This window comes from Aptenodytes patagonicus, chromosome 2 (genome assembly GCF_965638725.1).
Source record: "Aptenodytes patagonicus chromosome 2, bAptPat1.pri.cur, whole genome shotgun sequence".
In the NCBI taxonomy this organism is placed as follows: domain Eukaryota; kingdom Metazoa; phylum Chordata; class Aves; order Sphenisciformes; family Spheniscidae; genus Aptenodytes; species Aptenodytes patagonicus.
The window spans coordinates 150,051,733-150,068,010 of record NC_134950.1 but is presented as its reverse complement, the minus strand read 5'-3'; the positions used below and the strand labels follow the sequence as shown (position 1 = coordinate 150,068,010).

The following is a 16,278-nucleotide window of genomic DNA, read 5'->3' as shown; positions in this document are numbered from 1 at the left end:
TTCCTAGTGGGGAAGCACAGGATAAGAACTGGCTCTTATTAGAATATACATGAAGTACTTAACAGTGCGGAAGCTCAATCTGTATGCCACATTATATACTTCAACAGCTGCTATGTAAGGTAAGTTTAACACCTATATTTATAAGTTCTGGTGAGTACACCCTGTTTCTGTTTCAACTTTTGATTTTTTCATCTCTTTGAGACAGTATTTAGTCTCTATAGCTGATTTTTTTTTTCATTTTTGTTTGCTTTAGAAGCACTTTGTTTATGAAAAAAGCTGATATATTTGTACTGATAGATTTATATCCTCCTGTGGGAACTGGTTAAAAAATTATACAGGTTGCTAGAATCTAGCAATACATTTTTTTTTCCATTTTAAACCTGCCCTCTCATCTGCAGAAATCCTCCAAGGAACAGAAAGAAGTTGGGATAATCACACATCTGTCCTCTTTTCATCACCAGTTTCAAATTCATTTTTTCAAAGAAAGCACAATGTAAACTTACCTGAGTTCATAGACAAGTATGCCCAAAGTTTTAAGTTAGCATCCTTGCTCAATTAAGTAGTACTGCTAGAAAACCTCTACAAAACAGAAAAACAAGATGGGCCCTGGCATGAAAATATTTATGTAACATTTGCTTCTATATTTCTCCATTGTAAGAAAGTTGAAACGTGGAGAGACTTACATGACCAAGTTTAGTTACCTGAAACTTCATTTCCCCAATATAGATCCCCTTTGAAATAAATATGTATGCCTGCCTGAATCATTACACTAGGATTCGTATTTTTCTTTTAGTGTGATCTGCCTACAATCGCTCAGCGCTCTAATATGTTAATAACCATGCGCATCTATTTTCAATAGCTTTTCCTACTGGGAAATCTAGAGAGCTTTATTTTAGACCATGGTACACAAAACCAATCATGTAACCTAGCTTGGTTTGTGTCAAACACTGCATTCCATATCTCAAGCAAAATTTAAAGACTAAACCCTCAGTGCCTGTGCTATGACTCAGAGGCAGGAAAACAAAGGAGGTGCTCTGAATCAGGACTGTGCTCACCTGAGGATGTGACATAGGTGCCACAGTGCAATCTTCTTGTGTGATACAGAGCAGCAAGCAATCTAATTTGTGCTAGGATGGGTAGTATTCCTTTCCCATTAAAATACATTGGCTTGAAAAGAGAAATGGGAAATGTTTTGCTAAGGAATCCTGACATGCAGGGACAGTCTGGCTGCAGAGCTGACTAGCCTGACATTACAGTTCTTGGATGTAGCAGAGCGGAACAAAACAGCCCCACTACACAGCTGAGGATCAGGACCTTCGCGCATTTAAAATACACACAAGTGCCTTGGGAATCTCCCTAAAGTCAGCTCCAAAGCTTTTCCTGAGCTGGCTGAACACAACAATTCTTTGGCCAAAAACAGTAGATCTTTTCTGCCCACTGAGGCCGTAGTGCTCTCCTGGCTGCAGGAAGCTACATTTATACTGTACCAGATTTCTTAAGGTATTTATTGTCATTCTTTGTAACTGTGTTTAGATGTGATAAGACAGATGATGGTTCAGAAGAATGAAAATGAGTCAGATGAAAACACTTACAGAGTTAAGAAAGCCTTTGAATACCAAAAGGCTTTCTTTTGTGTTTTCTGTTCTAATCCAAGGGAAAGACAAAGTAAAATGATCTGTCTCCAGAAAAACAGGTATTCTTACCACATGCCAAAGAACATCCTTCACTGAAAGTGATATCGTCAATGGCAACAGTTTCATCTTGTCTCTGGGCCTCCACCATCCCCCAAAAGATAACCTGCAGAGAATAACAGCAAATCAACAAGAAATGGCATTCACCAGTGTCACAGACAAGAGAAAAATCCTTCCAACATATGCCACTCTGGTCCATAGAGTTTCTATTAGAAATATGAGAACTCAAATCATGCACTTAACAATTTTGGAGGATTACCATCCTGGCTTTTTCACATAACTGTGGCTTGTCGGCACAGATATTTAGTCTAATCATCTAACTCAAGAGTGAAGTAACATTTAACAGGAAGGATCTGAAAACCACAATAAGATAAATTAAAATCTAAGCAAGGATCACGACAGTTAAGAAATACAAATGATTTTGTGTTTTATCAAGCCATTATTCCACCCGAGACTGGAAATGCGAACCATTTCTGATTGTTTTCAGAATTTATCAGAAATCTAGAGTAAAGTCAGAGCAACAAACACCATCAGGCAGAAGCCTTTCACCAAGCTTTTAGCCAAAACAAACCTTGAGGAGTACTTGGTCAACTGTTATTCTGCTCTAATGTTACAACAATGACTTTTTTTTTTCCCCCCCCAACAAAGTCTTCTATACACAAGAAGTTACAAATATTTTACATTTCCATCTTAAGGGCAGATTTCAATCTACATTTGTAAATGTAAAGATTACCACAGTTTTTCTGCAGTGATGTAGAAGGGGACTGATCAACCACAGTCCATGGGAAAACCCAACAAAAACCACACCAATCAAAACAGCCCAACAAATCAATCACATGAACAACATTCCTTAAATTATTCCCTAGCCATACCTTGGAATGTTACAGCTCCAGGCTTTTCCAGAGTCCTGAAGGCACGATCTACCTAGAGGTACATTCTAGCTCTTAATAGTGAATGTACAGTGTTAGCTAGATAACGAGTTTTCAAATATTAGCTTTAGAGTTCAGGGGTAATTTTGTGCATAGCTTAAGAGATTGTAGCAGAAAACCTGCATTTATCCTGTAAATTATCATCAAGAGTACAGTATTCCACTGTACAAGGTGACACAGCTCGGCCAAGGATATGACCATTCTGTTAAGAGTTGGGTTTTTTTTGGGGGTGGAGTTTATAGGGTTTTGTTTGTTTGTTTTTCTTAAGCTGTAGTTGACCTCCACAAGAAGTGTGGCAGCCTGTAAAGTCAAATTATCTTGGCATTATACAACCAGAGAGAGGTGTAATGTTATCTGTCATATCACCAGTGAGAAATCCATGTCTAGTTTATTTATATATACACACACGCAGATATATATGTATTTTTTTTAACACAGCAAAGAGAAAGATGGCCAGTAACCACTTTCTCTGGCAATTATTCCATGAAGACCACTGTTATCAGACACATGGACAACTGTATTTTCTAATATAATATTGTTAAGAAATAATGTCACCCAATGTGTTCATACTTCTTTGATCAACTGTAGCACAACAGAAAGAATGCAGTCCACTGAAATCCAGAAGTTTTGAAGGAACAGGGCTAATCCTGATATAAGTTTTTGTTTGAAATTCTTTTGATATAATGAAGTTTATTTCATTTCATGTTGATATCTACTTGGAAAGAATAACTATGTCACACTAAATATTAATGGCATCATATCACATTCAATAATATGTTTATATGACTGAAATGCAGTACCTTGGAAATTTGTTCATTTGATTTGTTTCAGAAAACAATATTTTGAATTGTTGAATGCTGCTGCAACAATGTATATAGTTAATATGTACTTTGGTGACATTACCAGTAGGACAAATAGTATACTCCTATTGTCTATTTCCATGATTACATGGTTTCAGATAAGGTTCTAAAACAATCCAGTTCACTGTTTTGTAATTAGAAACACAAGAAATATTATTTAATATCAAGGATTTGACAAATATTTGACCTTTTCACAGTGATTTTTCACTGTGAAGTCGAAATCTAGTTGTTAATAACTTCATTTATAATATATATTTGCAGTTAGGGCTTCATAGTCAGATTTTATTTTTAAGTGAGACAAAGTGATTTAGACAATCCTAAAGAGGTGCTATCTCACTTTGCTGGTGCAAAATCAGAGGTGGCTCCAAGTTCATATTCCATTGGAGCACACAAAGTATTTAACAACTTGTGTTTCCTCAAAACTCATGAACGGTTTGTTTACTTGGTCAATATAATAAAAAGCACGGATTTAAGAGGTTTGCTTTAAATGTAGATATTATCAATGTCTCTACAAAGAGCTCCCAGCTGACTGATGTTGTAGACATTCAACACATCCTGGTATTCTGAACACCCAGGGAAGTTTCTCCAATGATACAAGAAAACAGCTATTTCTATTTAAAAGCATTTGACTACAGGAGGGGAGTCAGATGCCCTGAAGTCTGTGAAAGGTTTACTACTGACTGAACTAGCAACAGAGTCAGTGCTGCAACTCTGAACCCATCTCTCTAGAAAAGTGTCAGTTCTATTTTTTTCTTCATCATGTCTTAATTTCCCCACTTCCAGATGACAGAAAATCATGCTAGATGTCTCCAGCTGCCCTTGGGTCTAAAAAAAGATTACCCGGGCTTTATCCGGCACAGATACCCATCTGCCCTCCCCTGAGGGGTTCAGTCCAATAATAACTAAACTGACTCCCATCCATATTTATTTGAGCAAGAAATTGTTCAGTTTTCCCTCTCACACAAAGTCTAGAGCTTGTTCAGTCCAAAAATCTGTAATGAAAATGTCTACTTAATGACACTATTTGCTCATAACTGTAATTAACAAGTGCTGCCTAAATATGCAATATCTACGGCCGTCAGAACAAATTAACGTTGCAGCTCCATTAGTGGCAAGGAAAGCTGTAGTGGGAATGTAGGTGGGATCTAACACAGGCTGGACTTCCCCCACAAGTGCAGCCATGGGGACAGATTCCCAGTGCAGCAGCGAAGCCCAAGGTAAAACACAGGAATCAAGCACAAAGACAAAAGTGAACTGCAAGCCCAGAACCATTTCCCTTAATGAAGTCTGGGAGAGAGAAATTTGTTCTCAGTAGAACAGGGGGAAAGTAGTTTAGGAGAGCAAACTGTGATACAGATCTCCAAAGCCCAGCCAAAACAGACATACTGAGCTTGTCGTGTGCTGAGTAATTAAAGCAGTGGTAATCTTTGTATTTCAGAATTCCCTACAGGTGGAGATTTTTGAATGCCAAAACCAAATCCGCTATCCCATAAAGATAATCAGGACTTTTTTTTTTTTTAGTAGGAAGAGACAAAAGTATTAAATAGTCAACATCAAAATGAGCAAAGAAAAGCAGCGGAGGTTGATTTTAATTGAAATCTCACTTCAAGTATGCTTGCAAAATTGACAAAAATACTCAAACGCCCTATTTCAAAGAGATTTCTACACCCAAAAAAAGGGGTTTTTTTCCCCATCCATTTTTTTCCCACAGAAACTTTAATCATCAGAGTTTTATCTTGAAAAATGCCACAGTTAGATCTGTAGGCTAAAGATCTTGTCATAGGAAAAGAACAAGTGCAAAAGGGCAAGTGAATTGCATTCACTTGTATGACCAGCATCTTGCAAGTTGTCACTGGAGGAAACACGTGCAACCAAAGAAGAAAGTTTGCTCAGCTTCAGGCTCTAGGTTTGGTGAGGTGCCCAGCTACATTTAATTAGCCAATTGTAATGATTACTGCAGTAAGTTTGACACATGCCTCTTTAAAGCTGGACTGTGCCCATCAGTTCAATTTATAGAGGCCAAAGGATAACAAGGTTTGCAAGCAATAATCTAATTAGGATTTGATCCAGCAATTTAGAGGAAGAAGATGCCATATTATATTAACCATTCCCAGACTCACTCAATTTTCTAAACAATATGAAGGATGAAAAAGTAAATCTAGAAGTAAACCCTCCAGTACAATATCAGATTGCTATACATACACTCATATCAGGTAGAGGTAAGTTATTGACAAGTAACAACATTGATACTTGTGTTGAGTTAGGTACAGGTATTTTGTAACATCCATTCTCAGTCAGGGTTGAGCAGGTGAGTATTACTTCAAAAATTCAGATCTTGGTTGCTTTAGCACGTTACTTCTGCAAGTCAGGTAATTAAGTTACTCATATGGTTTATTGAAATGAGGTTGTGCTTTCATGCCTTCAGGTTTGTATGCTAACCAACTTCTCCCAGTAACTACCGTAGGAGGAAATGCCTCTGATTTTCTTCTCTGCTCCCCACTTTCCCTCCAGTATTATGCATAACAGTGAGTATACATAATCCATGGTATTATAGCCCTAAGTTAATTTACTCTGTTAATGTTTTGTGTAAATGCACATGTAAAAACACTTAAATAGCCTATGAGACTTGTGTTGTTTTTCAGCAGATTTGAGCAAAATGAAACCATATGCATGTGTTCTGTGACAAAGGCTCAAAGCTACAATGAATAGTTAAGTACAGTATTTGTCACCTGTAGCATCCCTACAGAACAGTATCTCATAGTATAGAATGGTATTTCCTATATAAATTAAACCTTGAGTTTATCAGTACGGTTAGATTGAGACTAAGGGAATACTGTATTGAAAGTTAAGATCCCAAGTATATCACCTCTATGGGCAGGTAGATAATTTATGATGCAATGAGACTGTTTTATTTAAGACACATGCACAGTTTAAGTAAGGTTTGGCATTAGTTTTAATACCACCACAAGATAAGAACAGGCAGTATTTGTTAATGCCAACTATCAACTTCCAAATGGCTTCTCTCTCTTTTACCTCATGATAACGCTTTCCATTTACAAAATATTTAGTTTTGACTTATTAAAACCCCCACAATTTATAAACCATTTAACAAGTGCAATTTACAGTCACCTCAATTTACCAACCTCATACTTTTCAGTGCTATTAATTGTGATGGTATTTGCTTTCCACTGATTTTGCAGTTCTCCTGAAACTTGCCAGATGTTCGTAATAGTATCTTCAGAGAGCTTTTGAAGCCCCACCACCAATGTTCCACTCATTTGACTGATCCAATAATGAAATGTAATCTAAGACAAAAAAAGGTCTGATTATTCCAGGGAAGTGCTATGGCAAACAATGAAATACAAGGACTATGCATCAAAATACCTGGCAAACGTGTTCTTTGTCAGTTGGAAGGAAAACATTGGTCCTTAAAGTTGCAGAAGAGGATCGCATTTCAGGGGACAATGAGAGGAAATAAGCTATTAAAAGGAATAAAAAAGAAATCTTAGAAGCTTGGAGAAAAGTAATAAAATATAAAACAAGAAGAGGCATACCTATAGGTATGAATTAATAACTAAAAAGCCGACTAGAAGAAATCATATTTCGACCAGAAAAGAATCATATCATACCTGTAGCCATTGTGTGCCAAGCTTTTGTTCATATTTAATATTGACATAGTATTGCTCCATGTTCCTGCTGAAATTTCAAGTAGGGTTCCAAAATGTTTCATGTGCTGATGGCTTGAATACTCAATTAAGTGAAAAATTTTGGGACAAAATAAGACTAACTCAGCAAGCTGATCAAAGAGCTTAAACTCCAGTTATTGAATAGATCACATATTTCATGTCTAAACAACAAACTGTTGAGGACAACAATACAGATTTCTTACAACAGTTCAGGTCTTTAAGGAGGTGGTGGAAGATGAGAGAGGAGGCTATGGTATTCCTCTGTTCCAGAGGACATGGGTCTGGTTTTTGGCTGCTCAGAAAATTGCCTCACTGCAAAGAGGAGGTTGTGGTATCCCTGTACACACTCCCAATATAAAGGGTTGTCTTCAGAATCTCCACACTACCATTAGAGATACCATAATATTTCAATTTACAAAACAAGTCCAAATTAAAGCTTTGCTTTACTTGAAAGTGTAACAGCTCAACAAGAGTCAGTGAAATATGGTTGTTGCTATGCCTTTTGACTGATTGTGTCTCTTCCTGACAATATTGTTTCAAATCTTCTAAAAGATGGAAGGCAACCACCTAATTTTAGGATATCAAATACTGCTAGTCAAAATTTGGCTCTTCCTGAACATGAAGACTTCAGAGATGTTAGATGTTAAAGGATGCAAGGGGGGGGGGGGAAGCTTAACCTTTTTCTTTTTTAAATTCTTTTCCCTTTTCTCCTCCTTCCCAAACTCCAAGCAATGTCAGGTAAACTGTTGCCCTCTGACATTAACATGTAAATCAAAGGAGAAAGATGAAAGAGAAAAAAGCCAAGTGGGACTGAAGGAATAAAAAAAAAAGTCCTAAAAATAAAGATTACTACAGAAACCAAATATCAGAGGATATGTAGGAATATTTAAATACTCCATTTATAAAACTACCCACCCTGACCTCTCATCCTTACGTGCAACTGGAGAGTCACTGAAAAAGGACGATAAGACTAGCTCAGTGCTGGAGCCAGCTGAGCAATCCCCCACAGAGAAGCATTCTGCAGCCTGCTACCAGAGCAGTGGCCATGCTCCCCCTAGGTTTAGGCCTTTCATGACTGCTCAGGCAGCACTTTCAGAGCCTGCCAGCTGCAAGGATATTCTTCCTCCCCACAACAGATGGCTTGGTGCCTCAGCAGGGCCCTATCCCTGACTCCAATCTGTTTCATTGGTTTTTAACTTCCATAAAATTTTGAACTTTTTTCTTTCAGTTCCCTAAAGAAATGTGTCTCACGCATAAACAAGGTCAGATTTCACCTGCCACAGGAATTTTAAGTCTTACACAGATGGGGCAGAAATAGTAATTTTAAGAAATTCTTTGAACAGTGATTTTATATTAAACCTCTACATAGACAACAGGTTTCAGTTAGTAAAAACAGGTTGTGTTTTGTTTTGTGTTTTGTTTATTTTTTTTTTTTTAAGGTAGTTGTCACTAGTCTGTTCAACTGCATTTTCAGTGAAAATAAGAACCATGAGAAGAGACAGAGCTATAAAAACATGTTGGGTTCTAGTAACCGATTACATAAGTCTTCAAAGGAGTTACATTTACCAAGTGATCTTTGCTCTTCTGCTAATGTGTGTGCAGTTACTTATCCTGATGGCAGGAACTCTTCCCTTTAATACTCTGCCATAGAGCATACTATGCTCAATTGTCACCATACAATATAATTTCTGGTCTTTAAGCAGGAACCAACATAAAACTGATTACACAGTCTGTTGAGTCACCAGCAGTGGGAAAACTTCAATAGCTGCCATAAGGAGATAAGTATTTCCTAGGCGATTAGAACCAGCATTCAGAAAATAAAAGCACAGTTTAGCCATTCTCCAGGTAGAAAACTGCAATAAACAAACACATTTAAATCTCCTTAGCCGTTCAGTGCACAGATCTGAGCACACAGCCTCTCAGAAAGCTGAATAGGTACAAGTATTCAAGCTTTCTGTTATCTGATCAAAATAACTTAGATTAATATGGCTACCGCACAATTCAGACCTGGCAGATACAATGGTGACTGAGCACCCAAAACAAGTCAATGGGAATATACAGCTGACTTAACAGTCTGCTTCCTCTGTAACAAACACTTGAAGTTGATGGTTCTCAATCTTTTGCTGGCTTTGGGTGTCTGCATAAGTTAAATTTTCCCCTCCCCACCAGTTCTTTGCAAGATAAGGGTAACCTTTTTTATTGGTTATAAGCAAGAATATCTTTCAGGTCTTTGCTACATCCTGATGCAGTATATACTACCAATCAAGCACAAACCCTAGAAACTTCAACTAGACCAAGACTGTTGCCTGGTTAATTAATTTTGATTCTAGCCAAGAGTTTGCTATATTTTTATTCCATAGTATTTGTCTTTTATCTGTTTCTTGATGAGAAGAGCTATTAGTATTTTGAAGGTAAAGTGTTTCACAACTTACATACTTGAAATAAAACTTGTGTTTATGAAAGAGGTTTAGTAGTTACTCAAATTTTTATGCTAACAGCAGTCTAAATCAACATTTATTTGAGAGCAGCCTCATTTTCAGAAGCATATTACACACAGCAGGATGTGCTTGTATGCTACACACAAGCAAAAAATGAAGTTGTTTGTTAGAACCACATCTCATGGATAAAGTTTCCTAATTACAGAGCATCATGAAAATTGTCAACTGTGGAATGAGAACTTGCAGGAAAATGTAGAGTGGGGTTTTTTTGTTGATGTTTTTTCTATGAAAAATTTTTAAAATTCTGTGCCATTTTCATTTTGCTGATTTCTAAGAAAGTTTTCCATGCATTCATCTTTAAACCACCAATTCATATTAATCGTTATATGGAACTTCTACCTGTTTGGTAGCTTATGCAATGTGTAGGAAGTGCTGTTTGCTTCAGAACAGTACAGATTTCCACACTCCCAGATAACCACAGTTTGGGAATGAAGTGAAAAACACCTAGACTAATTAGTCTCACAATGACACTTTAGTTCCACATAAGGTTATATTCTTGTACACTCTCCAACGCTTCATGCCTGCCTTCAGGTTCTTGCTCTGAGGGCTGCTTGTGCACCTCACAGGAGAGGTCAGAGGGGGTAGGTGGAGAGAAAGGGAAAGAGAATAATGGAAAATATGGAGAAGAGAATTAAATAGTTTGGGGTGATTACTTCAACCAGCTCACATCTTTACTGTGAGATTAGAGGTCCCCATCAAATTCTTTCCCTCCTTACTCGCTTTCTTACAAACAAGCCTTCTAACAGCTTTGGAAAGCAGAAGGCTTACTGCAGCTAAAAAAGTTGGCTCAAATTAGCTAAAAAGGTATGAAGAAAATCATGTATTACAGAGGGAAGAAGCCAGGTTTTGGAAAGCAGGGTTAACTTGGCAATTGGACAAGTATAAGGGACATATTTTGTCCGAGGACAGGGACAATGAATTACTTAGTTGAGAGACAGTCTTTGATGCAAAGTGGTATTGTAATAAGATTCAGAGGAGCTGGCTCACACAGGCTATCAAAGCTCTTCCCATCCCCAGATTCAAAGTAATCTTCTCTCAAAATATTTGGAGCAGTAATATTAACCACAGATAACAGATACACACATGCCGGGCATTCACCAATCCAAGAAGAGATGAAAATACCTCTCAAAATGGGGGATCCAATCCTTGTTTCTAAACTTTGCAACCATCAAGACTGAAATTATCACCTGATATCTCCAAAACAGATAAAGGTCACTTGGGTAGATAAACATGACTCTTGATGACCGATTACTTGATCCTCCATGATAACAAGAATTGCTTTCTGGAATATTGTCTTTTTTTTCTGGAATTCTGGGTTATTGTAATTACAATCACCTAAAAACCTGGACACAAGTGCCCAGAAAACATGTGGCAGAATACAACTAAACTATGAAGAAATTAGTAAAATTAAGCAAATAAAATAGAGAACTGCATAATTTGTAAAAGCCCATGGCTCCTTCTAAGAACATGAGGATTCTTACCACTGTCATTCCCATTGTGGTCAGAGTACGGTGGTCCCATGCCAGATCGACCATTTCTTCTTATCCATCCAGACTGTAAATTCGATTCATGAAGAGCTTTGCATAGATCAGTTTCAAAATCACACTTTTCACAGGAGGAACCTGAATTGAAACACACAAACAAAAAATTAAAACCTCAAAAACACAAGCGAAGGGATATGTTCTCACCATTACTTGCTATTTAATTAGCACACAGAAACATTCCAAATGGCCTCCTAAAATAAGTAAGAAACACCAGAATTTTTAAATCATGAACAAAGAGAAACAGGGCAGTGGAAGAGAGACAAGAGAGAAAATGAACATTGAAAAAACCCACAACAATCCACCAAGCCCTTCCCCCACCAAACCAAACCCAAACCAGTCCATTTATATTATATCACTATAACATATGCTTTTTTCTTCACAAATATGTGTGTAGCCACCTACTTGTAGGAAACTGTCCAAGCTAGCATAGCTTATATGCAGAGGCTGTTCTTAAAATATACTGCAGCTATCAGCTGAAGAATTTCAGTATATCCTCTGTTTATCCAGGGTTCTTGCATAGAAAAACAAAGACTTAACACCAGGAAATAACCAGGTAGCAAAAATATTTTTTTATTCCACTACTGTTTATTTCACCATTTTGCAACCTGCATTTTTCGGGAACTTGGAGTATAAACCCATTCCCAGAAACCCCCCAGGGCCTAATAACAGAAAGGTGAGGCTTTCATCATCTGACATACTCCAATGTTTACCAATGCTCATCATCTTTACTAAGCTGCTGCATTAAAGCAGACACTACATTGTTCAGAGAAGAACTGAAACAAGTCCTCAGAATGACGTAGTCTCCCTATTTGCCTTTCTTCTGACCTTATTTCTTCCAGTGCACATAGCGACGTGTTGCGGAAGGGACTGCTTCTCCCCTTCCACATTCCCCTGTAGGGCAGCATAGGTTAGAAAAGGGAGACAGAACATGTCTTTCTGGCACAGGACCCAGTTTGGTGTACCAGTTCCTTCAGGGAATTTGAGGTGGGTATGTGACCAGATAAATAATTGATTACTGGGAGGGAGGGACAGATGTTTGTTTCTGCTCTGGTGTCAGACAGCCTTTTTTGCATCGCATCCAAGCTGAATGAAAGAGCTTGAATGTGCCTGACAGGCTGGACAGCCCCATTCCTTGAACCACTTATTGCAGTGGTGGAAGGATTTAAAAAAAAAAAAAAAAAAAGAAAAAAGTCTAATCAGATGCATCTGTAAGGAGCAAGGTTATTGCAACTTCACCCCAAGCAGAACGGCCGGTATGTGGGACTGTCTCCAGATTTCATGAGCTGTGTGGAACCTTTCCGTTCACCCACATTTTGTTTTACACAGCAGAGGAGGACAGGTTAAGACTCTGCCTTCTAATCAGGATTCTGGTTAGACATGAGAGCTACAATGCCTTCACGCTCGCTCTCAAATTGGTGCTCACTCCAGGCCCCTGCTAATGTTTTTGGTCTATTCTATATTATCACAGTTCACTAATCATTTTAAATAAAGTTGCAGCTGCAGCTTTTATAGTCACACTATGATGTCCAATTTCATGGCTTTCATATTCACATCAACTTACTGCAACAATTAATTATAAGGTGAGAGAGGGGAAAATAGATACAATTCACTTAAGCATTCCAGACTCAAGTTAACATGTAGATTGGCTGATTCATCAACCAACTTTTTATTGCTGCTTTTATTCCTTAGCTCTTTAAGTGGCTGAAAAGCATGTCAGTGGTTCATCAAAAGCACAAACACTGCTGAGGCATATCTGCTTTACATTACATGAAATGCACCAAATCACATTCAATATTTCCTCAGGAATTTTCTCATAGCTGAAAAAACAATTTTAAATCAATATGTACAAAATAAGAAGAACAGTACCTTTTTAAATTTCAGAAAAATAAATCCTTGATCATTCATGATTATTTTCCAAGGCAATATTTATTTTCACAGAAAATATAACTTGAAAGCAAACCAATGTAAATTTGCTGGAAGATAGCTTTACAAAGATAAAGTTACTGCTTAGAGAGGAAAAGGCCAGAAGGAAGAAATGTGTGGGATGTTCTAAATAGTTTTTGCAGAATTTTCTGTGAACAAAACAAATATTTAAAATAACCTCTAAGGAAAACTTCCAAGTCTCACAGACACAGACTACAGTTTAAGGTTCTATTTCAAGTGTGTATATGTATAAAATCTCAGTTTGGGATATTCTGGGAGGAAAATATTCACCCCTGGTGAATATTTTGCAAGAGTAGTTCAGAGATAAAAAATGACTGTAGCGTTTATTCTGCTCCTTTTCTATTGCTGTGGCAAAGCACAAACCAACCACATATGCAGTCCAAAATAATGATAAAAAAATATATCATCTGAAATTCCAACTTCAATGATATATTTTCAGTGCAGAAACATCCTTAAACCTGATTAGAAGCCAGAGAAAACAGCAGAGACCTGTCACGAACATGAGATCGGAGAGCTGAAACCTAAGCAGAAAAATAATTTCGCAATAATCCCAAATCAGAAGAATGGGTGGCAGCAGAATGAATCTTCAAGTTGACACCCTGATCTGTATCTTTATGTCTGACAGCTAACTTCTCTCCTGCAGTGATCCAGAGCATTATCCAAGCAGCCCCAGCATCCATAGCCTGTCACTCAGAGTCTAGTTCCATAACTCTTGCTCATCCATACTTAAAATACAATATTATTTGCTATTTAGGTCTTTCGCAGAGCCCATAGGCTCATTTTTCTAAACTAGTCTTTGGAACAACCTTTAATTTCTCTATTTTCATATAAGCATTTGTCTATAGCAGTATTCCCTCAACAAACAAGTGTAAAAAGCCTCCATAAAAATAAATGGAAGAATGCATCTCTTGCTGCATATTCTGCAATCATAATAGAAAGTGCTGCCTGGACGAAATGCTATTTCTAGGGAAACCAAGACCAAGCACAATGAGGATTTCAAGGCTATGCAGTGAAACGTAGCATAACCGTCTCTTGTGCAAGTGATAAAAAAAAAAATGTGCTAACCTGGGACGTTAGTCACACATCAGGGGATTCAACAGGCATAGTTTCCAACCATTGGCATTTAATACATTATAGTACAGCACAATAAAGTTACAAAATGTACTGATATCCAATACAGTCTTAACAATGGTCTTATTTGCAGAGGAACAAAAATCAAGTACCCTAGAGTTGATTCTAGACTCCTGTTCCAAACAGGTATCTGCATCATATTTGGATAAAACAGGGAGTCATATTGAAAGAAGAAAAATGACGTTTATCTGGGCACACAACTGTATTTTGAGGAATCTGGATTTAAGTTACTGCTCTTTCTCACAGGTTTCAGCTGAATTCAGTGATCACTAACATGCTTTAATTAGCATTTTTCAGTGTGCACAGAAACACACAGGCTCATCTGAAAACAATTTACCTTAAATTTAAAGCTAAACCTTAAAAAACAACAAATATAGTAGCTTCCTTTATTGCACAGTGAGTGGAAGAACTTAGATAACCTTTTAGTTAAAATTAGAATTTTTTGATAAATCCAAGCTCTTCTTTGCACTCCAGAAGAGATCCTCAAAGAGCAGGACTATCCTATGCATCGTATGAAATCATTTGCAGCATCATTTTGTGTTACAGTATTCTGGAAATAGTAGAATTCTGATGCAAATTTACTCAGACGCCAGCAGTTAAAATTCACTCTCACTGCTCAGATCTTTCCTTTAAGGGAAACAGCAACAACTGTATTCATAGCCTCTGAATGTGACAAAGATTAAGCTAGGATTATCAGTTCATGAATTCAAGAAAATTTTCCCCCTTGTCTAGACTGAAAAAAAAAATAAATGCTGTTGTTACTTATACCTTGATCTAGGTAGTTTTGATGAAACCTGAATTTCAGCAAACAATTTGACCATGAATTAAGGAAAAACAGTAATATCTGTTAAATCTCCACTGAATTTATGTGGGTGAGGAAACACCTGCTTTGCTACATAATATCCATATGAAGATTTATGAAGGAGTTGCACTCTATGGAGGTTGAAAATTAAGCAGGAAAAATCAAACTGAAGCAGGAAGAAACCGTCTTAGAAAATCAAATGAAGAGGGTGGAAAAAAAAAAAAGAAATTCCCAAACATTTTTGTAACGTAAAAAAAAAAAATCCCCCCTAGTTGTCCCTGCTGCTGCATTCAGTTATCAAACTGTATCACACTTATGATGAAGTCCACTGAGACTTACCTTGTTTCCCATCACTGCTGTCTCCACACCGGTTAGTGAAAACACACAGTTCCCCGGATGGAGCAGAGGAGCCATCACCACATTGGCATTCACTTCCTGTAGATGACTGAGTATCTACCAGAACGAAGCAATATAATGCACAGAAGAATATGAATCTGTTCATGGGCTATGTTACTATCCAAGCTTTCACTTGGAAAAGAATTACTTTAACTATCTAGTATTGGTCATGAAGTGTCTTTGAAAAAGCTGCGTTTACACACATCTCTCTGAAAGATGTTTTTAGAAACTCACTTTCCGAATCTGCAGCTTAAGGGAAATATGGCTTCTGCGAAGCAGTGACTTTCAACCCCGTGTGTCTTTGGATAATATTTAACTGAATTACAACACTGGTTTATGACTAAAAAATTTTGGTGCATGCTATATAAGTCAAGTGTATATCATTAACTTACTGATTGGATTTATTGCCTGATAGTTTGCAAATAGATTAAATAAGAAAATAACAGGACAACAGAGTAGAATTACTAAGTGACCAACATTCATAAAGACCTCTCCTTTCTCAGAGGGAGTTGGCAAATGCTTAAAAAACTTATGAAGAGTTTGTGCATCAAATGTAGAAAACAGTTGAGAAATTCAAAGCTGATTTTGCATCAAAGGGATTGTAAGTGACTGATCTAGGGAAAGAAGTAGAATTTTCAGAGCCTGTAGACATATGATGCTGACAGTTGAAAGAGGTATCTATTTATTATTTACTTGGGCTACAACTGTAGATAATAACTGAATTACTTTAGAGTAGCCGGTTGTTAATGGAATCATATCGGCAACCTCAATTTACATAAATGCATGAAGGGACTGGC

General features: G+C 37.3%; 1 protein-coding gene across 1 annotated transcript in view; it reads right to left on the bottom strand.

Moving 5' to 3' along the window:
• MALRD1 (MAM and LDL receptor class A domain containing 1) overlaps window positions 1-15,587 on the bottom strand; it is a 295,081-nt gene extending 279,494 nt beyond the window's left edge. Inside the window, exons 1-5 of the mRNA XM_076332119.1 lie at window positions 15,425-15,587; window positions 11,146-11,286; window positions 6,865-6,959; window positions 6,624-6,785; window positions 1,704-1,797 (exon numbers count right to left, since the gene is read on the bottom strand). Of these exons, the coding sequence (XP_076188234.1) occupies window positions 1,704-1,797; window positions 6,624-6,785; window positions 6,865-6,959; window positions 11,146-11,286; window positions 15,425-15,587 (655 nt within the window). The remainder of the gene's footprint in view (window positions 1-1,703; window positions 1,798-6,623; window positions 6,786-6,864; window positions 6,960-11,145; window positions 11,287-15,424) is intronic.
• Between the last annotated feature and the right edge of the window lie 691 nt (window positions 15,588-16,278).